Genomic DNA, 23,975 nt, shown 5'->3' with positions numbered 1-23,975 from the left:
CAGTTGTTTTCAGGTGATGCAAAGTTGGGAAGAGCTATGAGGAGTAGAGCAGTTGTTTTACACGAAGACCCAGAATAGACAGAGTTATATTTTTGAAGGTTGTGCTAGCATGAAAAGACATATGCAGTTGGTTGATGTGAGCTGTTAAGAAAAAGATAACTATTAGTAGTAAGGAAGGATATTTTGTTTATTTCATTACCAGTGCCAGCCTGGTTGGCTGAGTGGTTAGTGTATCCGCTTCAGCCAAAAGGCTGCGAGTTCGAATCCTGCTGTGGACATCGATGTTTGTGATTGTTTGTGAAAATACTAGTGGTCATAGTGGTGGACAATAGATGACATTCATGTTGATGATGCGGTTGGTGTGATAAGTTTGAGTGGTGGAGACAGAGAGCTGTAGAGTAGGTACCCTCCTTCAATGAGTCTTGGACTCCCTGGAGGTGTCAAATAATAATAATAATAAAAAATAATAATAATAATAATTACCAATGCTGGTTTTTAAGTTTTCACCGTTGAAATATATGATTTTTTTGTATGGTTTTGTGGTCTTTTGTTAGGATTTTATTGTCACATTATTATATCCAGTTGTATTAATTATATTCATTGTGGCTGCCACCAGTTCTAACACATTGTCATCCAGCCCACTACCACTTGAAGACTCAGTTACTCATAGCATTGTGGATGATTTTGTAGTTTGCTGTGTGTGTGGCATGTAAGCATCCTCATTGTTTAAAAATGAGGCAGGTGAAGGACAGGAATATGTATGTGTGCATGAAGTGTAGGCAGTGAGAAACACTGGGAGACATAAGTATTTCGATCTCAGGATTTTTCAGCAGCAGAAATAGCATTTCAGAAATGGGTGGATACCAGTAGTGTGTTGGAGGATGAGGAGAATGTGAAAGATGTACATATGGATTTGACCTTGGGCAGTGTGTGGCAGAAGGAAATGGCTTGTCTGAAACAGAACTGCTGAGAAAGGAAATGGAAAGAATAAAGACTGAGGAGGGTGAATGAAGATATTAGGAAGCTGGAGAAATTGGTACTAGAGTAGGTATGAGAGAAGGGCATCAGAGAGCAAGGGAGAAAGGAAGGCAAGAGAATGGGAGAGACAGTGGGGGGGAGGGACAAGAAATTGTAGCAAGTTGACAGAGTGTGAAAGCAAGGGTTAGAGAGATAAGATGAAGGTGAGAAAGGAGAGAGAGAAAGATTTGATGCAGAAAGAATCCAGAATGTCGGTGAAGGATGAATGAATAAATCTGTTTGGAGTATCATGTATTGAGATATGATGATTTGGGATGTGCAATAGAGTGCCAGAGGAATTGTTGTCAGGTGGAATGATAGCGAGTATGGAAATTGCAGTGAAGAGAAGCGAAAATGTAGAGGAGATGATAGTAATGGTTGATATGAATGACCTGGGAAGTAGCATGAATCATGTAGCTGGAGATTTGAGTCTGATGTGTCCCAGGAAAGATAGTGAACATATTGCTCCCAGTATGATAATGCAAAATGGAGGAGAAGAGAAGTGATAATGAATTAGATGATAGTGAGAATGTCTAGGAAGAGTAGTCTGAAATATGTGGGTGCATGGAGAACATTTGAAGATAGAAGAGAGCTGTATGCAAGAGGTGGATTACATTTGAATTTAGAACAATGCAGCCATTTGGAGAGATTGTTGTTTTCTGGTCAGTATGTCAGGCCATGGACATTGCTAGAATTACATGGGAAGAATGTAGCAGGGATGGCCTCATGTGGTAGTGGCTTATAAAATGAGAGGATGTACACTATACTTCAGAGCCAGGTGGAATATGAAGGAAATAATAATGGTTATTAGAATACTGACAATGCACTGGTTTTTCTGTATACAAATGCTAGGAATATTAAGAATAAAGGGAATAAGTTTGTGACATGATTGACTCAGTCTCTTCAAAGATTGTTGTTATCAGTGAAACTTGGTTAACTGAGGAAGATGTTCTAATGGATAGAAATCAAAGGATGTAGTATATTTTGGCAGGATAGGAAAGGTAAATGTGGTGGTGGAGCATTATTCACGATAAGAGACGAATTGTGCCTTCTCACAGTTGAGAATTACAGTAAATAACACTATATACCTATTCTAGACATTTATATGACAAGATATTTCGCATGATGTTGCTATAGACCAGGGAATATTGATGATGATGAGCAGGAAATGTTTAGGCAAATTAGTTTGGCAATGCATAGTGAGTGATCATTATTGGGGGACTTCAGCTATAGCAGTATAAACTGGGCAGAGGAGGCTGCATTCACTACTAACGGAACTGACATTTTGGATTTCTTAATTGTCTTAGGCATCATGTGATGGATGGAGCACAAAGAGCACAAATTTTGGATTTGGACATAGCATGAGAGCCTCCCAATGAATGTCCTTGATCTATTCTTAACTAGTTCTCCTCTTGGTTAACTCAAACCAAACCCTCATCTGTTTCCTTTTTTACAAGAACACTCATTATCCTATCACTCTGTTCTCTTACACTGTAACTACAGTGGTGACAAATACGATAACTTCTGTGATTTGAACTCCTCCTTAGTTGGGATGATAACTGTTTTTGTTGTTGATCTAAGCACCTGCTCCAACCAAATAACTGAAATAATTCTAAATGAAATGATGGTCTTCATTCTACTCAAAACTCTAAAAAAAAAAAAAAAAAGTTGTTCAAGAAAAAATTAGCATACAACAAGTAACTCAAAATTAAAACTTACATTAAACCAACTCTAGAGCATGCATCAGCTACACAAAGACCATTAGCAAATCTAAATCAGAAATTGAAATGGCTAAGTGCAGAAAACTTGCCACCTGCTCAAATGGCTGTTGCACCTTTTGGTCTCTGACCAAGTCCTTACGCCCCATCTTTTTAATCTCTCTATCTCTCATATCCAGTTACAGCAATCTACTGTTTATCCAGCCCTTCAGAATGGTGAGTTCAGATAATTGAAATACCATTACATGGTACTCTATAGAGAAGTTGACATCCAAGGCTTGGTTAATTGAAGGGTCGTTATTTTGAATGTCAGTTAAATGGTAGATTACTGTTATAGCATCACACAAGTAAGATAACCTTTGGCATCATCATTCTCCAGCACAGATGACCAAGGCTTTAGTAATTTATGTAGGATCCTCATTTTAAAGAAGGTCCACTGCTTACCTTCTCCAGTGTTTCATGAGACAGACTTCTGAAGAGCTTGGACACAATCAAGTCTTCTGGTCCTTATGGTATCCCTGCTGCTTCCATCCTATATTGTCTTCACAAAAGTTTCACTCATCTATTACTCTACAGCAGTTGTTCTTAACCTAGGTGGTAGCGCCTCCCATGGGGATGCTGTGAGCTCTGAGGGCTGGCAATAAGCATTATAATACTGCTAATATAATAAAAACAAAAAATTCCATATTTAATCTAGCATTCCTATTTATATTGTACGTTTTGTAACACTGTTCGGAATGTTGTATTTTTTAGAATCTTTGCATTAAAAGTTAAGTAATCACACAAGTACTTTTTGGTCTGAATTTTCAACATTGAAAATAATTAATTTGGGCTATTTTTAGCAGAATCCACTACTTTTATAATCTTTATCCACTACTTTTCCTATCATTTATCTGACAACCCTGGTTTGCAGTTTACATCTAGCCTGTGGTATCATGTGGTGCACTTCGTTGATATTGTGTAGCAATGTAGCCCATTAAAATGAGTGAAAAAAGAAAGTGTTGTCAATCAAGTGAATATTTAAAATATGGAGTTATCCAATCTATAAATAATGAGCAGTTACCAATGTGCTTAATATGTGAAAAAACTTTCTCAAACAAAGGAATGAAGTCTTCAAGAATGATCCAAATAAAGCAAAATAGGATGTGGACTACTTTTGCAAATTAAAGATGTGAAGGTTATAGTGTGTTTAGGAGGGACAGAGAGAGAATAAAATGGGGGGAGGGGTGTTATTGATGATAGCTGATGAACTGCAGTCAAGGAGAATTGAAGTTGTATCGCAGGATAGTGAAAGAGGCTCATTTTAGGCTATTTGGTGTGCGATTGAGACTCTGATGGAATACTTGGTGGAGCTAGTATGCATAAACAAATTGATGAAATGAGTGGAAGGAGGGTAATTATTATGGGGGATTTCAACTATGGTAACATTGATTGGAAGGAGGAGAGGACACATGTGAGGAAGGAAATGGATTTTATTCAATTATTAAGGGATAACTATCTGAGACAGCATGTAATTGAAAATACTAGGGGTATGAGAGTGCTTGACCTGGTAATAACATCTGAGAATTTGACTGTAATGAATATGACCATGTTGCCACCTATTGGTGAGAGTGATCATAAGGTCTTGACCTGGGAGGTGGCTAAAGGTGTGGAATTTTCGATTAAGACAGGGTATATGTGGAATTACCATGCTGGCAAGTATGACAAGCTTAGGAGATTGCTTGGATCAGTGCCATGGCATGTACAACTGCAAGGGCTGGATGTCGATAGAGCATGGGAAATGGTCAAGGAGCATTTACAGGAGGTTATGGCTGATTGTATACCTAGGATCCGAATAGTAAAACAAGTAGGGGTTAAATGGATGAATAACCCCATTAAGCTTGATCTGCAAAAAAAGAAACAACTGTGGAGGGGATTTAAAGAAAGAGGTGACCTGCAGGCACACGAACGGTATAAAGAGCAGGCCAGAAGGGTAACGAGTGTAGTAAAAAAAAAGCAAAAGCGGATTATGAAAGGAAACTAGCCATGCAAGCTAAAGAGAATCCCAAACAGTTCTTTCAATATGCTGCAAGCAAGGAAAAAACTGTACACAACAAAATGATTTTAAGGAATGACGATGGTAAGGAGGTCACTGAATCAGTCGATATAGTGGAGTTATTGAGCGAGCACTTTGCAAAAGTATATCATCCAGGTGGTGACATTGAAAAAATGAAGGAACCATTAGTTTATACGGGAATTGTGATGAATGAAGTGGAGACGAATAGTCTATTACAGAACCTTAATGTGAATACATCTGTGGGATTGGATGGTATACTGTCACGGGTCTTGCGTGAAGAATTATCAGTGCCCTTGACCATGTTGTTTAATCTGAGTCTCGGGTTTGGTTTGGTTTAGTCCCGAAGGTGTGGAAGGAGGGGAAAATAGTTCCACTGCATAAAGGAGGATCCAAGACTACGGTTGCAAATTACTGACCGATCAGCATATCAGGAGTCGTTGTCAAGGTCTTGGAGAAAGTAGTCAAGGGAAAAATACAGGAATGGATTGATGAAAATGAGATACTGTACGGGGGACAGCATGGCTTTGTGAAGGGGTAGATCATGCCTCAGTAACTTGCTCAAGTTTTATAACAAGGTGACGGCTGAACTTGATAAGGGTAATGAGTTTACATTGGTACTGCTGGTCCTGGCAAAGGTGTTTGACAGGATACCACATGAAATTCTAATCCGTAAACTACAACATATAGGAATCGATATAGGGTTGGTGAGATGGATAGGTGGGTGGTTGATGGAGAGATATCAAAGAGTAGTTTATTCAGGAGTAGAGTCCAAAAGATGGCCTGTGACTAGTGGTGTGCAGCAGGGTTCTGTTCTTGGACCACTTCTGTTTAATTTGTTCATTAACGATATAGGGAAGGATCTAAGATGAACAGTTCATTTGTTTGCTGATGATGCAAAGTTGGGTAGGGCGATAGTGAATGCAGATGATGTCAAAATCTTGCAGGACGATTTGGATGGATTCGAGTTCTGGGCTAAGGAGAATGGATGTCAATTTAATGTGACGAAATGTAAGGTTATGCATTTTGGGATGAAAAGATTAGCAGCAGTATACCACATCGGTGGAACTGTACTCCAGGAGATTGATGAGGCCAGGGACTTGGGAGTGTTGGTGGATAGGGAGATGAAGTTTAGGGGGCACATCGCAAAAGTAGCTAAATCAGCTCATCAACTCACTTGGTTGTTGAAAAATACCTTGACAAGCAGAGACAAGCAAGTTATTGTACCTCTGTACCGAGCCTTGATAAGACCTCATCTCAACTACTGTGCCCAGATTTGGTCACCTAGGTTTCTTCTTGATGGGAAGGAGGTGGAGAGGATCCAGAGGCGAGTGACTAAGATGATAGCAGGTCTATGGAATGAACCATATGAGAACAGGTTGAAGATTTGTGGGTTGCAGAAATTAGTTGATAGGTGGAAAAGGGGAGATATGATTGAGACATTCAAATTGCCAAAGGGTTTCTATAGGATTAATTCAGAGGATATTTTTGAGATAAGGACTGGTGGTGGGAGAACATTAGGGGACACCTATGGAAGCTGGGCAAGATTGTGGTTAGCAGGTGTGTTAGAGCTGGATTCTTTACTTTTAGAGTGGTAAACGAGTGGAATAAGCTGCCAGAGTCTGTTGTGGATGCTATGACAGTGAGTGAGTTCAAGGCAAAGTATCATAGATACTGTGAGAATGTCGTATAGTTGTGTGGACATGATGTTTAGGGCCTCCCTCGATGAGTCTAAGGATTCTCTGGAGTCGCTCGTAATAACAATAAAGATTAAATTTAAAAATCTTCCTGAACTTAAAGGGTTGGAAAACAAAGTAACCAACAAGAGAAAGGATTTGTTGTGCCTTACAAACTTTCAGCATGCTAAAAATTTCTGCTTCTACATTTCCAGAAATTTCCATTTCTGTTTCTGCATTTCCAGCCAAGTGTGGAAAGCCACATACTTGTGGTGAAACTCTCATCTTACCAGCTATAAATGAAGTTTTAGATATGATGATTGGCCCAGGTAAAAGTAATATGATGTCTGAAATTCCTCTCAGCAATAGTTCAGTATCAACAAGAATTAATGAAATGGCAAAGGCCATTGAAAAAAAAACTTTGTGATGATTTAAAAATCATAGAATTTTCTTTGCAACTCGATGAAACAACTTTACATGACAACTAAGCTTTGTTAATGGCCTACGTGTGTTATATAAGTACTAATGAAGAAATTATTGAAGAGTTTCTATGTGCTGAGCAACTGAAAATTGACACAGAAGGTTCTACAATTTTTAAGGTTGTGAAAGACTTTATTAATGCTAAAAGCATTCTTCTCACAAATATTATTACCTGTGCATCTGATGGAGCACCAGCTAGGATTGGTCATAACTATGAATTTTCTCTCTCTCTCTCTCTCAGGTCTCTTCATGTCTGATGACTCGTGACCTTCCTGATGATGCTTCACTGTTTCTTTCTTCCCTATGCTTCTCTTATTGCTTGTTCTAGTTTAAGTCCAGAGATTCTTGATATTTGGTCAATCCTTTTTAATCTTCTGTTGATTAAAATGCTTTTGGGGGATTTTCCTCTTTTTTTTCCCCACACGGTTTATCCTGGATGATTATTTTTTCCAGGCAGTTGCCTTCCCTTCTACATATTGTACAAAATATTGTACTATTCTCTTGTCGATTATGTTTATCAGTCTTGTGTGGATATTCAGTTCTTCTAGGATACTTTTGTTTATTTGTTTTTCTGTCCAAGACGCTTAACAATCTTCTCTAGCACCGGAGCTCGAACACCTCAATTCTTCTTCTGTCATTGTCCAAGACTCAGAAGCATAGAGAAAGATCAGAAAAAACTAAGGTTTCTACAAGCTTAATTTTGTCTTTCCAGATCTTAGTTAAATCAGTCATTGCTTTCTTAGCTAGAGCTATTCTCCTTTATATCTCTTTTTTACATCCATCTTTTTTTGTTATTATCACTCCAAGGTAGTTGAAATTGTCGACGGCTTCAATTCCTTCTATATCTATCTCTTCTGCATTGTTTAAAATCATTATTTTGGTTGTATCTATCTTGATTTATTCTTAAACCATGGCTTAAACTTTCCCATTCTAATTGATTTAGGATGGATTTTAATTCCTTTTTGTTTGTTTGTTTGTTGCTATTATCACTGTGTCATCTGCATATCATAGGTTAGTGATTGTTCAGCCACCTAATTTAATGCCTCCATTCCACTTTTCTAGAGATCTTTTCATTATAGTTTTGCTGTAAAGGTTGAATAGTAATGGAGTGGTATGCATTCTTGTCTTGATCCTTTTTCAAATTGGAATGCAGGGGACACCAAGTTTTCAGTTCTTACTGTTGCTTGATTTCTTTGATATAAGTTCTTTATGAGGGTTATTAGATGGTTTGGTATTCCTGATTCTTGCATGATATCCCATAAAATATCCCACCTCATACAGTCAAATGCCTTGGAGTAATCTATAAAGCATAGATAAAGGCTTAAGTTGAATTCCTTGCTTTTTTTAGATTATTTGTCTGATGATAGATATATATGATCTCTAGTTCCTCGACCTTTTCTGAATCCTGCTAGTTCTTCTGAGATCTGATGGTCTATAAAACTTTGTAATATTTCCTTAATAACGTGTAGTAAAATCTTGCTAGTATGTGAGATAAGGGTAATGGTGAGGTAGTTTTTACATTTGTTGTGAATGCCTTTTTTGTAGATTGGGATAATGGTGGAACTAGTCCAGTCATTTGGCGATCTTCCAGATTTTGTTGCATAAATCATGTATCCAGTTGACTGCATTCTCTCCAAGGTTGTTTTACAGCATTTCAGCCGGTATTGAATCAGGACCTGGGGCTTTGTTATTCCTTAATTTTTTAATTGCTTGTTCTACTTCACTTTTGAGGATCTTCGGTTCTGTTTCTTGTTGAATATCTGGATTCTTGTAAAGCAATACTCCTTCCATCTTCTGACTATGTCATTAGTGTCATTTAAGATCTTATCATTTTCCTCTGCAATTATATTAAGTTTTGGTTTGAATTTTTTGGTTATATCCTTAACCTTCTTGAATAAATCTATTCTTTCATTTGGGTTAGAGTGTCTTTCTATTTCATTACAGATGTTTTGGATATAGATATTTTTATCTTTTTGACAAGATTTCTTAATAGCTTTATTCAGGTTCAGGTAATTTGGGTTTTGCCAATCTGTTGTTTTAATTTGTTTCCTTTTTTAATTACTTCTAGGGTTTCTTTTGTAATCCATAGACTACCATTCTTCTTTTTTATTGGGATGTTTTAAGCTGCAGATTTTGCAATGCTTTGTTTTAGGTGTGTCCGGTGTGTGATTCAGTGCTTTGTTCCTGAGGTGTGCTTTTTTTGTTTCTTTAGCTCTGATTCAATGTCCATTGTAAACTTCTTGTCCATTTGTGAAAAGTCATATCTTTTATTGCTGTTATTCTTGTTTGCTTTCAGATGGATCTTTAAATTAGAGATTAATAATTGATGGTCTGATCCACAGTCTGCACCTGGTAGTATTTTGGTGTTATTGATTAGTGTCCTCCATCTTCTGTTGATTAAAATGTAGTCGATTTGATTCTTACATCAATTCCCAGGTGCTACCCATGTATATAGTCTCCTCTTGTGCTGTTTGTACATAATGTTAGTGATTGCTAGTTCCCTTTCAGTGCAGAACTCCAACAGTTTTTCATTTGTGTCTTTTGCTTCACACTGAAGTTAGATTACTCAAATGGAAACTGTCTATGATGCTTTAATGATCTCTACAATACTATTTTGGAATTTCTTAATTCACATGATGAGAACATGTATTATGTCCTAAAAAAAAAAAGAAAAGGTTGACATTGCATATCTTTCTGATATTTTCACCAAATTAAATGAGGTTAACGTCAAATTGCAGGGAAGCAACATGAATCTTATTAAAGCAAAGGGAATTATAAATACTTTTATCAGCAAATTAACATTCTACAAGCAAAGCATTTCAAGATGAGATTTTCTGCACTTCCCAAGTCTACAAATAATAGATGATGATTTAATATTAGATACAGATTTGGATTGTTATTGTTCCCATCTTCTGCCACTGAAAGAAGACTTGATGATTAAATTCAAAGACTTTGCTGAGTTTAAAATATCCAATTAGGTCATAAATCCATTTCTTTCTGATGCTGCTTCTGTTATCCAAATTTGTGTGAAGAATTTATTGACTTAAAAAATGACTTTGAAGCTCAAGTACAATTTCAACAGCGTGGGCATGAAAGATTCTGGCCCAACAAGCAATGTAAGTATCCTCAGCTTTGGTAAGAAATAAAATTACTCCTCATTGCTTTTCCTTCTTCATACCTGGGTGAGAAAGGATTCAGTGTTGTGTTGCAATTGTTAGCTAAGCAGCAAAATAGATTGCAAATAAGTGAAAGAGGAGACTTGAGACTTTGTTTGTAAAACATTGAACCTGATATTGAAAAATTAGCAGAATCTTATCAAGCTCAGGGTAGCCATTAAAGATTGGCTTATTAAATACATTAAGTTTACATCTCTTTTGAGTAAAAATTAATTTGTATCAAAGTCATTAATTTTTAATTAACTATCAGTTCAAATATGTTGATGGTAATTTAGGTTATTATTATTATTATTATTATTAAACAAGACCTCATGGAGTCAAAGACTCATCTACGAGGTCCTTTTATCTCACACACATCTCATCATACCGGGTCTACATTCAAACTCCTTGCAGACACCACACTCTCAGGCAAGGCATTCCAATCATTCACAACTCTGCACGAAAAAAACCTGCCTCTCACTCCCCTACTCACACCCTCTTTATACAGTTTCCAGGGATGACCTCTGGTTCTCCCCTGATCTCCCACTATTCTCTGTAGAACTTCTCCACCATTGATCCTATAACAACCCCTTACCAACTTGTAGGTCTCTATCATATCTCCCCCTCTTCCTTCTCTCCACTAGACTCTGCAAATTACATCTTTTCAATCTTTCCTTATACTCGACATTCCAGAGGTCAGAAACTACCTTAGTCAGTCGCCTTTGGACCCTTTCCAACATATCTTCATCCTTCTGAAAACCAGGTGACCAAATCTGGGCACAATAGTCCATGTGTGGCCTAATCAAAGCCTTATACAATGGAACAAGAATCTCCCTACTTCTACACATCAGTGTCCTCCGCATCATTCCCAGAAGTCTTTGTGTTGTCTTCACAATTTTGGAGATGTGTCCCCTAAATTTTAGATCCTTATCCACTATCACTCCCAGATCTCTTATTTCCTCTACTTCCAACAATATATTCTCACCAAGCCTAAATTCTTCATCCCATCTTTGTTTTCCAAATTTTAAAACCTTACATTTTGCAACATTGAACTCACATCCCCATTTGCTTGCCCAATCACTCAATTTATTCAAGTCTTCTTGCAAGGCCACAACATCTTCACTACTCTTTATGGTTCGTCCCGACTTTGCATCATCTGCAAACAACTGAATATCTCCATCCAAATCTTCGCCAATATCATTAATATACAAGTTAAATAGTAATGGCCCTAAAACAGATCCCTGAGGCACTCCACTAGTGACTTTCCTTTTCCTGGATATTGCACCCCCCATACACAACTTGTTGATACCTATCAGATAGCCAGTCTCCAATCCAATGCACTAATCTAATATCCAACCCCATCTGCTCTAGTTTGACTGTCAACTTCTCATGAGGTACTCTATCAAAAGCTTTTGCAAAATCCAAGTATATTACTGTGTATCCTTCTCCTCTGTCCAAGGAAGCAGTCACTTTATTGTAATAAGTAAGTAGATTACTAAAACACGACCTCCCTTTAGCAAATCCATGCTGTCCATCAAAGATTATACCATTGTTGTCAACCCAACTCTGGATCCTAGTTCTCACAAGCTTCTCCAACAACTTAACCACAACACCTGACACACAGATAGGCCTATAGTTTGATGCTTGAGTTCGATCACCTCCTTTATGAAGTGGCACAATCTTGCCCTCCTTCCACTCTTTAGGGACTTGACCAAGTGCAAGACTCGTATTAAAAAAATATGTCAAGGCAGGTGGCAACTCTCTGGCACATTCCTTCAGAATATGCGGTGATATATTATCAAGTCCCACAGTCTTATTTACATCTAGTTTACTCAACTCCCCAAACACCTCTTGCTCACTTACAGTCAGTCTCTCCTCCCCATCATCAACTGCTCTTAATCTCTCCATGAAGTCACAATCACAAGATTGAAAGATCTTTATGAACTGCTCATTAAGTATCTCCACCACACATTCTGCAACAGCTGTCTTTATACCATTTCCTCCAATCAATGTCATCCTTCCATAATCATTCTTTCTTTTGCTGGCTACATATCGAAAGAACTCCCTAGGATTCTTTTTAGCTTCATTAGCTAATTGCTGTTCATACCTCTCTTTAGCTACTCTCACCAACCAAGTCACCCTCCTTGCCTGGTCTTTGTAGACCTCATGAAATTGATTACTTCCACTTCTCTTATGCTGCCTCCACAATGCCCTTTTTCTCTGTATTGCATGCTTAATCTCTTTATTCATCCATCTCACACCTACCTTATTTAACCTTCTCACCCGTGGTATACATTTAGACATTGCATCCACTAAATATTTTTTGAAAATCCCCCAAGCTGCATTGATCTCTTTTCTAGCTAACTCCTCATTCCATGCTACACCTGCAACATGCTACACCTACAAGGTTTGCCTAATAATATATTATAATTATCTTATTGAGTCATTAACCTAGTGTAAAATTGAGCAGGGGGTGCCAGGCCATACAAATAGTTGAAAGGGGGGGGGGCACCAGGCAAAAAAAAGGTTAAGAACAACTGCTCTACAGCATGTGTAAACAAGCGTATATTCAACTCATCCTAAAAAGAGAGATAAGGCAGCCATCAGTCTATTATCCCATTGCCCACACTTCTCTTCTCTAATTTTTTTATTTTATTTTATTTTTTATCAATTTTATATATTTTTATTTATTTTTTACATAATCCAGAAACAGTGCTCTAGAGACCGAACATGGAACTTTTTTAAGCCACTTCCAATAAAGTGATGCAGTTCTCACACCAGGTGATGAAATGCATCTGCCACCTACAGACGTTCACAAATATCCATGTGGTGGTATTCACAGCCTGCTTGTTCTAGAGTACATATACTAACCATTTGTCCAACCTGGTCACTTAATCATTGACCATGAATATGGATTCCATAACTCACAATTCACAGCAGCTTTCCTGGGCAATGTCGCCCACCTTTGGATGCAAGGTTTGGAGAAACTCGTTGTTACTCTTCACATTTCCAGGGTACTAAATGTACTTTAATGCTATTGTAAAACAACTAGATCTGTAAAATTAATAAAATAAACAGATGAACTGAAGAGGAAATGATGTGATAAAACATATCTTTTGTGTGTTATTATTTACAAAGAAACAGAAAGTTTTCTCAGTTTTACACTAAGTAACTATTGAATTCATTCCCAGTATTTTAATTGTCTAGTGGCTTTTTATTACTGTAATTAGGGATTTGTTTTCTAAGTGTACTTTGAAATGATAAAAATAGTCTAAAATTAATAATAAATGAAGTATTATCAATAAAATGAAATATTACAGGCTACAAAAAATTCAGATTTGTTTATCTTATATTAATCAGTTACAAAACTCTGTGCCTATATAGCACAAATTGCAAAGCAACATGACATTACATCCCTCTACTGGAAAATACCTTGGTTTGATTCTCATTGTCATGGAGCAATCTTCATATGGACTTTTCAATCAAAGGTGAGTTAACCAATTTCATATAGAGGGAGAGAATTTTTTTTTCTCCCAGAAACTTATATTTTTCTTTCTGGATACAGCCAAATTGGCCAAGAGACTGCACATAATATACAAACAAAAAATACTATTGATGGTTGTTGGTGGTAGATGGCATTTTTGTGTGTAGTTTTAGGATTAAGTAGTGGAGACAGTGAGACATATGTTGTGGAGTAGACTTATCTTCCCACAATGAATCTATCGATTCCTTGAGGGCATCATGTAATAGTGATAAAGTAACTAAATACAGTTTTAGTGCTTTTACAGACCCCAGAAAGTTCGAAATATTTGATCACACTTTAAAACCAATATTATTTTAATGTTCCAGTGACATTTTTAAAAAATAAAATCATCTGTGCTAAAATAAATCTGGTTTAAATAGGATATTACTCTTCATTCATATTGCTAAACTTATCATCATCATGGTGTAATATAAGGATTATTTTGATTTAAGTCTTTTTATTTAAAATTATAAAATAATAATTATATTGCAGAGTATCAGAAAGACAACTGATTCTTTACAATGTTGAAAATGTATCCACTCCTATAAATGTAGTAGGCATTGATGTCAATCCAGCAATTCTCATTCCATTTTATGATGAAGACAGTTCTACTATTTTCCTTACTGGAAAGGTAAGTATTACAAATATACTGTAATTTTTTAATACATATAACCATTTGTGAATTTTGAACGTACATTTTATAGATATCAATTATTATTATTATTAAGGGCCACTCCAGAGAGTCCTTAGACTCATCAAAGGAGGCCCTAAATATCATGTCAAGAGCTATCCAACATTTGTGCAGTATCTATCATACTTTGCTTTGAACTCATTCATAGTCATGGCATCCACAACAAACTCTGGCAACCTATTCCACTCATTCACTACTCTCCAAGCAAAAAACCTACTTCTAACACTCTTACTAACTACATTCTTCCTCAATTTCCATGGATCACCCCTATTTCTCCCACCACCACCTCCACTACCAGACCTATTCTGAAAAATTTCCTCTGAATTAATCTTGTAAAAACCCCTCAGTAATTTGTATGTCTCTATCATATCACCACTTTTTCTCCTGTCAACTAGTTTCTGTAACCCACAAATCTTCAACCTGTTCTTGTAAGGTTCATTCCATAGACTTGTTACCATCTTAGTCACTTCCCTCTGGATCCTCTTCGCCACCTCCTCATCGTCAAGAAACACTGGTGCCCAGATCTGCACACAGTAGTCACAATGGGGTGTTATTGCTTGATAAAGAGAACAATAACCTGCTTGCCTCTGCTCATCAAAGTATTCTTCAGTAACCAAGTAATCTGATGAGCTGCTTTGGCTACTTTTGCTATGTGCCCCCTACTTTAAATCCCTATCCACTGACACTCCCAAGTCTCTGGCTTCGTCAATTTTCTGGAGAACAGTTCCACCAATGTGGTATACAGCTGGTAATCTTTTCACCCCAAAGTGCATAACCTTACACTTTGCCACATTAAACTAACACCCATTCTCCTTTGCCCAGTCTGCCAGCCTATCTAAATCATGCCAAAATTTCGACATCATCTGTATTAACTATTGCTCTACCCAACTTTGCATTATTGGCAAACAACTGAATAGTTCCTCTCAGATCCTTTCCTATATCATTAATGTACAAATTTAATTTAACAGTAGCAGTCCAAGAACAGAACCCTGTAGCACACCACGAGTCAGAGGCCTTCTTTTGGACTCTACTCCTGAATAAACTACTCTCTGATATCTCTCCATCAACCACCCTCCTAACACTTCACCAAACCTATATCCATCCTCATGTGCTGCAGTTTACTGATTAGAATTCCATGTGGTATCCTGTGAAAGGCTTTTGCAAAGTCCAGCAGTATCACTATAAACCCATTACCTTTATCCAACTCCGCTGTCACTGTATTATAAAACATGAGCAAGTCACTGAAGCATGACCTACCCTTCACAAAACCATGTTGCCTCCCATTCAGTATCCCATTTTCACCTATCCATTTCTGTATTTTGCTCTTGACTAATTTCTCCAATACTTTGACAACTACTACTGATATGCTGATCGGTCGGTGATTTGCTATATTCAGTCATGGGGCCTCCTATAGGCAATGAAATTATTTTCCCTTCTTTCCATCCTCTCAAGACTAACCCAGAGCTGAGATTTAGATTAAACAATATGGTCAAGGGCACTGACAATTCTCTAACAGGTTCACATAAAACTTGATCTGGTATACCATCTAATCTCACTGCTGAATTCACATTAAATTTCTGTAATATGCTATGCACCTCCATTTCATTTACCTCGGTTCCCATATAAGCCTTTGCCTTTCTTGTTCCTGCAGTATCACCACCTGGATAATATACTCTTGCAAAATGTTCACTTAGTAATTCTACTATTTCCACTGATTCCATTACTTCCCTACCAGTGGTTAAATTCTAAACGAATAAGCTCCAGGACCCTTAAAGTAAGGATCATAAATGTGAGGAGGCTATTGCTAGATTGCTACAACATTTATAAAATTTAATTTATTTATTTATTCTGCTGGAGTTTTAGACCTTATCCCTTTAATACATATTAATCCATTTATCCACTCTGATGCTAATTGAATACCCTGATATGAATAACTTGTGCCTAGGGTCTGTACACCTCTGCACATGTTATACACTCCAAACCACTATCCTTACAAAATAACCAATTGTATTTAACTTTGAATGCAATCCACTGGTTGAGTGTCCAGCAAGTCGGCATATCTTTCCTTTCATTCAACGTATTAGTATTGTCGCATTGCAGCTGATGGGAATTCTGTGTTTCTGTGGATTCGTTACAGACTTCTTTCTCTTCAGAAACTACACAAAAAATCGTTCTGTATTATCACTGGCATCTGAGCTATTTTTTCTGTTTAAAGAAGGTACCAATATACTTATCCATAGTTGAAATACCATACTTACTCAAATATTACTCGCACCCTGATTTTATTTTTCGAAAAAAGAAATTAAAAAGTTTTGCATGTGGTCTCGCACATGGAAAAAAGCTTGAACACGTTCACATCAGGGCGATAGTAACTTGCTCCCCGTTGTAAACAACATGCCTTCCCCAATAACCACTGTACCACAGAGGCAAGAAAAACAAGTACTTTTATTGTGTCAGTGAATAAGGTATGAACAGTCTGTGTAATATATTTCTCAACAAATAGTGTAATTAGAGACGACTGGAATAAAATTGACACTAATTAATGAATCACATGTCCCCCTCATACAGAAACTACACTGTATAGACTCGAGCAAAACCATATGTTGCACCACAAACACAGTATCTAAGTAAAAACTATTGTTATTAGTTAGATGTGTGCGAGTCTGCCCGCCACAAAGCAGCAATAAAATTCAACCAAATGTGTTAAAATTCGTAAACGTGTTAAAACTAAGAAATATATAGTGAATGTTGTTATGGCAGTTTCACGTATTATGGAATTTGGTTGAAGAGAGTTAGCATTTCAACTCAATTGTCGGCTTGCTTTTATCTTTCAGTCACATGATCTTTTGTTAATATCTTACCAGTCATATGCATGTCTTAATAACCTGCCATTAAAACCTTAAACTGATTAAAAATTATTTGCGAACAGCAATGACCCAAGAACGATTGGTTGGTCTAGCAACTATAGCAATAGAGGTTAACATAGCTTATAATTTAAATTTAGAAGATCTTATAAACAGTTTTATTCTGTGATATCCCCGCAGAGCAAACATTTAATTAATATTATGTAATTGTTTTGCATTAATGTTACTTTTTTGTAATAAAAATAAAACAGCAATTGGAGATTTTCTTATATTTTTGTCTTATAATCTATCAGGGGCGATATTTAATTGTTTGCTTCAGGGCACTATCTAATCTGGCAACAGCCCTGATCACTGGTAACTTTTGCTTGAAATAATGGGAAAGAAGATGACGCTATTTGGGTAGGATGTACACAAGTAAACCGCTCTCTAGGCTGGAAATAGCAATAGCGAATGGGAGATTCTTGGTAAGTCATACCCATTTTCAGTTTCTTCCTGAAAACTTTGGTTTCCAAATGTTGGGAAAAAAAGTGCAAGTTATATTAGAGTAAATATGGTAGTAGGCCTACATAAACACAAAAATATTACACTTTCCCTTCTCACAATCACAAGCTCTGATAAACAACTGCTAATCTGCTCTTTTGTTGTTGGTTACTGACTTGCTGACAGTGTTGCCAACCAGAAAAGACAAAATATCACTACGAGTCTGTCAAAATTCCATTACACTACAATAATGTTTGCTTGTCAATTGCTGCAAGATAACACATTACAGGAAGCTCCAAACCTCCCCATCCCTTTCATCATGTGTTTTTGTAAACAGGCAACTGTTGATATTGATTTTATATACATATTCAAAACTGTAAACAATTGTTGAATAAGTTGAATACAATAATTATGTCTATAATAATGTAGACATAATTATTGTAAAGGGAGAAAAGTTACAAAACAGAAAAACGTTCTGGATCTGGGCCCGGTGCATAAAAAAAGTTCAGGACCCCAGTTGAATCATCAGCATTCATTAATATCATTTTGGCATAAACATTATTTCTTTAATGAATCGCATGTCCCCTCATACAGAAACTATGCTGTATAGACTCAAGCAAAACCATAATTTCCTTTCACGCTCTGCTTTTGTGTTTCTTACCTTTAGTTACCTTTCATTGCCTGTGCCTTGTACTCTTCATGTGCCAGCTGGTCACCTTTCTTCTTAAATTCCCTCCACAATTGTTTTTTTCAGCTCCAGCTTAATCATGATATTCATCCATTTAACTGCCACTTGATTTATTCTCCTGACTATTTATTCAGTCTGCCATTACTTCTCTCAAGTACTCCTTTACCACTTCCCATGCGGTAACAATTTCTAGCTCTTGCAGTTTTACCTGCTATGGTACTGATCAAACAATCTTCTAAGCTTGTCATACTTACCAACCCTGACATATACTTCATCTTAACTGAAAATTCCACACATTTAGCCATCTCCCAGGTCATTCGTTATAGACCAATTCTCAGTTGCAATTACTAGATCGAACACTCTCAAATCCCTAGTATATTCCATAACATGCTGTCTCAGGTAAATATCCCTTAGTAACAGCATAAATTCCATTTCCTTCCTCCCACATGACCTTTCCTCCTTCCAATGTGTGTTCTCATAGTTGAAATCACCCAAAATAATTACTTGCCCTCCACTCATTGAGTCTATTTGCCAATGCATACTATCTCCATAATCTTTTTCATCCCCTGGTCTGTGGCAGCATCCAACTATATTTTGTTCTGTTGGCCTCTATCTCACACCAGATAGCCTCAAATGTGCTCTTTTCTCTGGCCTGCAGTTGAATTTCTTTCTTTGGTTACAGTTCATCGGCCATCATCAATAACACTTCCCCTCCTTCATTCTTTTCTCTCTATCCTACCTGGACACACTATACCCTTCACATTCTGTCCCACTAACTATATGATCTTATGTCAGCCATGTCTCTCTAATGCCAGTAACCTCTGGCTAGGATGAACTAACCAATGCCAAAAATTCATCCTACTTGTTCCAAATGCACCTAGCTTTAGTGCACATAAAGCACAAAAGCCCCTTATGCTCACTGCTATCCTTACGCTTTATACTAACTCTCACATTCTGGTTTGTTACCAGTGGTACTAATTTAGGCATATTATACACATTTACACTCATCTTCCTCACTGATGTATGTCTGCATATCCTCTGAACCGTCCCCTCCCCCACACAAAAGCTCTAGTTTCCCTGATTTTGCACATCCACCTTAACGTCATTCAACAACACTTTTTTCCAGTCTCCATTCATATGCAAACTATTCTTCTTGTGTAAGTAATTTCGCCCATCTAATTCACTCCACACATTCACAAACTACAAACTCCACACCACTCCTTTATAACCTATGCATCAAGTCATTCGCTATCATGACCCTTCTCAGCACTATTCTGTCACACTGCAGCAACAGACTCACTATCTTAACTCTCTCTCCCTGGCTCTTTTCTTTTTCTATTTCCAGTAATTAAATAATAAAGTAACATGTAAAAACCACAGGAAATCTTTACTATATAATCTTCATATATCTGTCTTTAGTAAAAAGACAGATATATGAAGATTACTCTCCAGATATCGCAAGGATATTCGAATATGTCATCCACGCAGGTTATTTCAGTTGGAAAAACAAAATCTGCAAACAAATTGAAGGTACTGCCATGGGTAGCCCTCTGTCTCCACCTTTGGCAAAGTACTATTTGAAACAATTCGAAGATACTATATTCTCATCCATTCATCCTCGACCATCTCTTTGGTACCGTTACATCGATGATGTTTTTGCTGTTTGGCCACACACTGAAGATGAACTTTCCACTTTTCTACAATGGATAAATAACCTTCACTCATGCATCCAATTCACTATGGAAAAAGAAAACTCTGGTACTTTACCATTTTTAGACATCCTCCTTACTAGAATGACTTCTGGTACCTTATCTACAAGCATCTTTCGAAAACCCACTTTTACTGACATACATTCACAAAAAGTCTGCGCACCACATGTCTCAAAGTTTGGCATTCTTAGATCTCTGATTCATAGAGCACATAAAGTTTGCTCTTCCCCAATAATCTTACAACAAGAACTTTCCATCATTAAAAAGTTAATGGAATCAAATGATTACAACTCCAATCAAATCCAACAGATACTTGACTCTTATGTTCCAACATCTACAGTTTCTTCAACAGTCTGCAGAGTTCCTATTCCGTACGTTCCAGGAATCTCAGAACCTATAGGTAGAATTCTGAAAAAGTATCAACTGATCCCAACATATATTCCTATCAACAAAATTTCTTCTTTATTACCTTCTACAAAGGATAAACTGTCTTCTCTATCTTTGGCTGGCGTTTACCAAATACCTTGCGAATGCGATGTCTCTTATTTTGGACAAATTGGCCGTTCTTTGGAAAAAAGAATAAAAGAACATCAATATTATATTGATTATAACAAACCTCTGAAGTCTGGTCTGGCACAGCACAGTATTGACTCTACTCATAGTGTCCATGGGAGGGATAAAGCAGTTCTCCTCCATAGATGCAGATTCAAATATGAACGCTTATTCAAAGAAAGTTGTGAAACTATCTTACACTGATTGAATTTAAATAGAAATGACTCTCTCTCAAAGATCTGGGAGACTTTTATCTTATGTAAAAAATCATTTATCTTAATAGATTAAATTTGTTATTTCTATTATTTCCTAGCATGTGGTAACATTTGTATTTTAATAGGTGATCCACCAAACGTTTGCCTGTATTCCATTTCTATTACTGTTACAGACACTGAAGATGTACTATTATTTTTAGTACGAAATATGTCTTTTTACTAATTAAAGATTTCACTGTGATTTTTATGTGCTACTTTATTATTTAATTACTATGCCACAGGTTCCACTAAAAATCAGTATTTCCAGTAATTCTTTCATGTTGTCTCTCATGCGTACTGTTCTCCTTTAAAATCATTCATTCCAACCAACAAGATCATTCTTTCACCTTACCCTTTTGTTCTCTAATAGCCTCACTAACATCATTAATTTTTTTTTCCACCTGAAAAGCACGATTTTGTCAATCTCTCATTGATCACACCTCTTATGATTGAATCACTGTACAAGACTTGCTCCTTGATTTTTCCTTCTCTCATGGTCAAGCCCTGATTTCTCTTATCTCGTGCTTCTTTTTTTATGTTATCAGCTGACCTACTCCCCGACGTTTCTGCATTCGTTCCAGCTCCTGCTTTTTTCTGTGTATTACTCCGCATATCCAAGCTATCTCCCTCATTACAACCAGCTCTTCATTCTTTACATCAGCCATACTATTCTTTCAATCAACACTTATGCTCTCTCTGTCAATCGTGTCGCATTTAATTTCTCTCTCAATCCTATCTGCTATTCTGTGGGTGTCACACCTGGAATATTCTTCCCTGATATATATAAAGATAGGTTACCAAACAGTATTTTTGGAGGCATCTGGTACATCCAATTTTAATGATGATGTACTACTATTCATGATAATAGTTTTGTGTAATTAAAAAAAACTTAATTTAATATCAGCCATTTAACCGCCTCCATAGCATAATTGGAAGAACAACAGAACAATTTGCCCTTTGATTGGAAAAGAACTGAGTTTGATTCTCGATGTGATGAGAGGAATGTTTACATGGGCTTTTCATTTGAGTGAGCATGAGCTGATCTCATATTGAGGTAGCAGGGCTTTCTCTCCTAGAAACTTGGGTTTTTCATCCTGCTTACGGGAAAATCTGTACAATTTACAGACAAAAAATACTATAGTAGTGATGGGCAGTAGAATGGTATGTATTGATGGTAGTAGCTGCATTGTATTGTATTGTTGGAGTAGAGGAGATAGTGAGTTGTATATTGTATATTGAAGTGCTCTCACGATGAATCCTTGGACTCCTTGGAGATGTTATGTAATAATAATAATATGGATGTGTTGACTTTCTTTACAGATTTAGATGTTACAAGAAATATTACAAAGTTAGTTTATATAATTTTGATACATTTATTCGTGATAATATACTGTAGTGAAAAAGTATATAAAAATTTGCATAACCATGAATTATTTTTTTACAGAAATTATGTATTCCCCTTTTTTTCCATAAAAAAGTCTTCATTTTTTTTTTTGCTGTTGTGTATTTGCTATGATATTATTATCTGTAAATTGTTCTAAATCATTAGTTCTCTTAAACATTTCCTCCACCATTCAAATTAAGCTTAATGAAATATCTATAGCAAAACAGATATAGTTATTAATCATTTATCTTGAAATGATTTGAGTTATTAAAAAAAAAGTAAACTTTATGTTGCTATCACAGGCCTCTTTAACTATTCTGCAGATATGATAAATCTTCCTTTATACCACTCCACCATAGCAGTGCCAACAGATGGTATTTTATCTTTATAACACAATCTGTTTATAATAGTAATAACTGCTAATAGGTAAATGTCATAAGCAGTAGGAAGGTTGGAAGTTTATTTTTCACTTAGTTAGACTATAATAAATTTAGTTTAATCCTTTATCCAAGTGTAAGCAAACAAAGTTTGTGCCTGAAAATATCTTCAGGACTGGGGTAAGGTAGTGCAAAACCAGGCAACTCCGAGCAAAGGTGGACCAAGCTCTCATCACTCCTTGTCTCAGTATCTTCCATAATGCAAAGCACATCTCCTTGCAGACATGTATACTGCTATGCATTAAGGGAAGGGCCATCAGAGTTGCCTGGTGTTGCACTACCTTACCCCAGTCCTGAAGACATTTCAGGCACAAACTTTGTTTGCTTACATTTGGATAAAGGATTAAACTAAATTTATTATAGTCATAAGCAGTAATCATACCATTAAAATCTCATCATGATCCATCCATTGCAAATATCATGGATGTATAGGTAATTATATTATAATGACAAGGAAACCTCATACCTGCAAATATCATTTTGAGTTATCAAAACAAAAAAAAATCATTTAACATGTGTATTACATGTTAAATCATTTTTTTTCTTGTTAAGTGTTAAACATTTCCCACTATACCAGGCCAGCCTGGTATAGTGGGAAATAGGTTGGCCGAGTGGTTAGCATATCCACTCTTCAGCCAAAAGGCTGCAGGATCGAATCCCATCATGGGCATGGACGTTTGTTATTGTCTGTGACAATACTAGTGGTGATGGGTGGTAGATGGCATTGATGTAGTTGCGGTTAGTTGTAGTTGGTGGATTGAGTGGTGGAGAAGGAGAGTTGTAGAGTAGGTGCCCTCCTTCAGTGAGTCTTTGGACTCACTGGAGGTGCCACTTAATAATAATAATAATAAATTATATTAATGTGAACTGTGGCATTTATAGGCCATTATGACTATAAATTATCAGTTTACATTAATATAATCTTGCCATGGGCATGGATGTTTCGTGCTTGTCTTTCTTTTATCGGGCCTGGTTGGCTGAGTGGTCAGCGTATCTGCTCTCCAGCGAAAAGGCTGCAGGTTTGAATCCCACCATGGGCATGGATGTTTGTGATTGTCTACAAAAAATACTAGTGGTGGTGATGGGTGGTAGATGGCATTGGTGTAGTTGCGGTTCCTTGTAATTGGTGGATTAAGTGGTGTAGAGTTCAGGGAGTCCAAAGACTCATCGAGGGTATGTGATTAGAATACTGGTTGCAATTAGAATATAGTAATACCCTGATTTTTTTTTATTAGAAATACCTGTCTTTATGAATTTATGTTAAGCTTTACAGTGCTGTTTAACAGCCTAAAGC

General features: G+C 36.7%; 1 protein-coding gene across 1 annotated transcript in view; it reads left to right on the top strand.

The window, feature by feature from the left end:
- The window catches only part of pod1 (coronin), a 434,089-nt gene that overhangs the window by 362,004 nt on the left and 48,110 nt on the right, over positions 1–23,975 (top strand). Inside the window, exon 20 of the mRNA XM_090401146.1 lies at positions 14,115–14,253. Coding sequence (XP_090257272.1) covers positions 14,115–14,253 — 139 coding nt within the window. The remainder of the gene's footprint in view (positions 1–14,114; positions 14,254–23,975) is intronic.

This window comes from Typopeltis vanoorti, chromosome 12 (assembly GCF_054136105.1).
Source record: "Typopeltis vanoorti isolate ZY-2024b chromosome 12, IOZ_Tvanoo_1.0, whole genome shotgun sequence".
Lineage (NCBI taxonomy): Eukaryota > Metazoa > Arthropoda > Arachnida > Uropygi > Thelyphonidae > Typopeltis > Typopeltis vanoorti.
The sequence above is the reverse complement of the archived record's forward strand: the minus strand, read 5'-3'. Positions and strand labels throughout refer to the sequence as shown.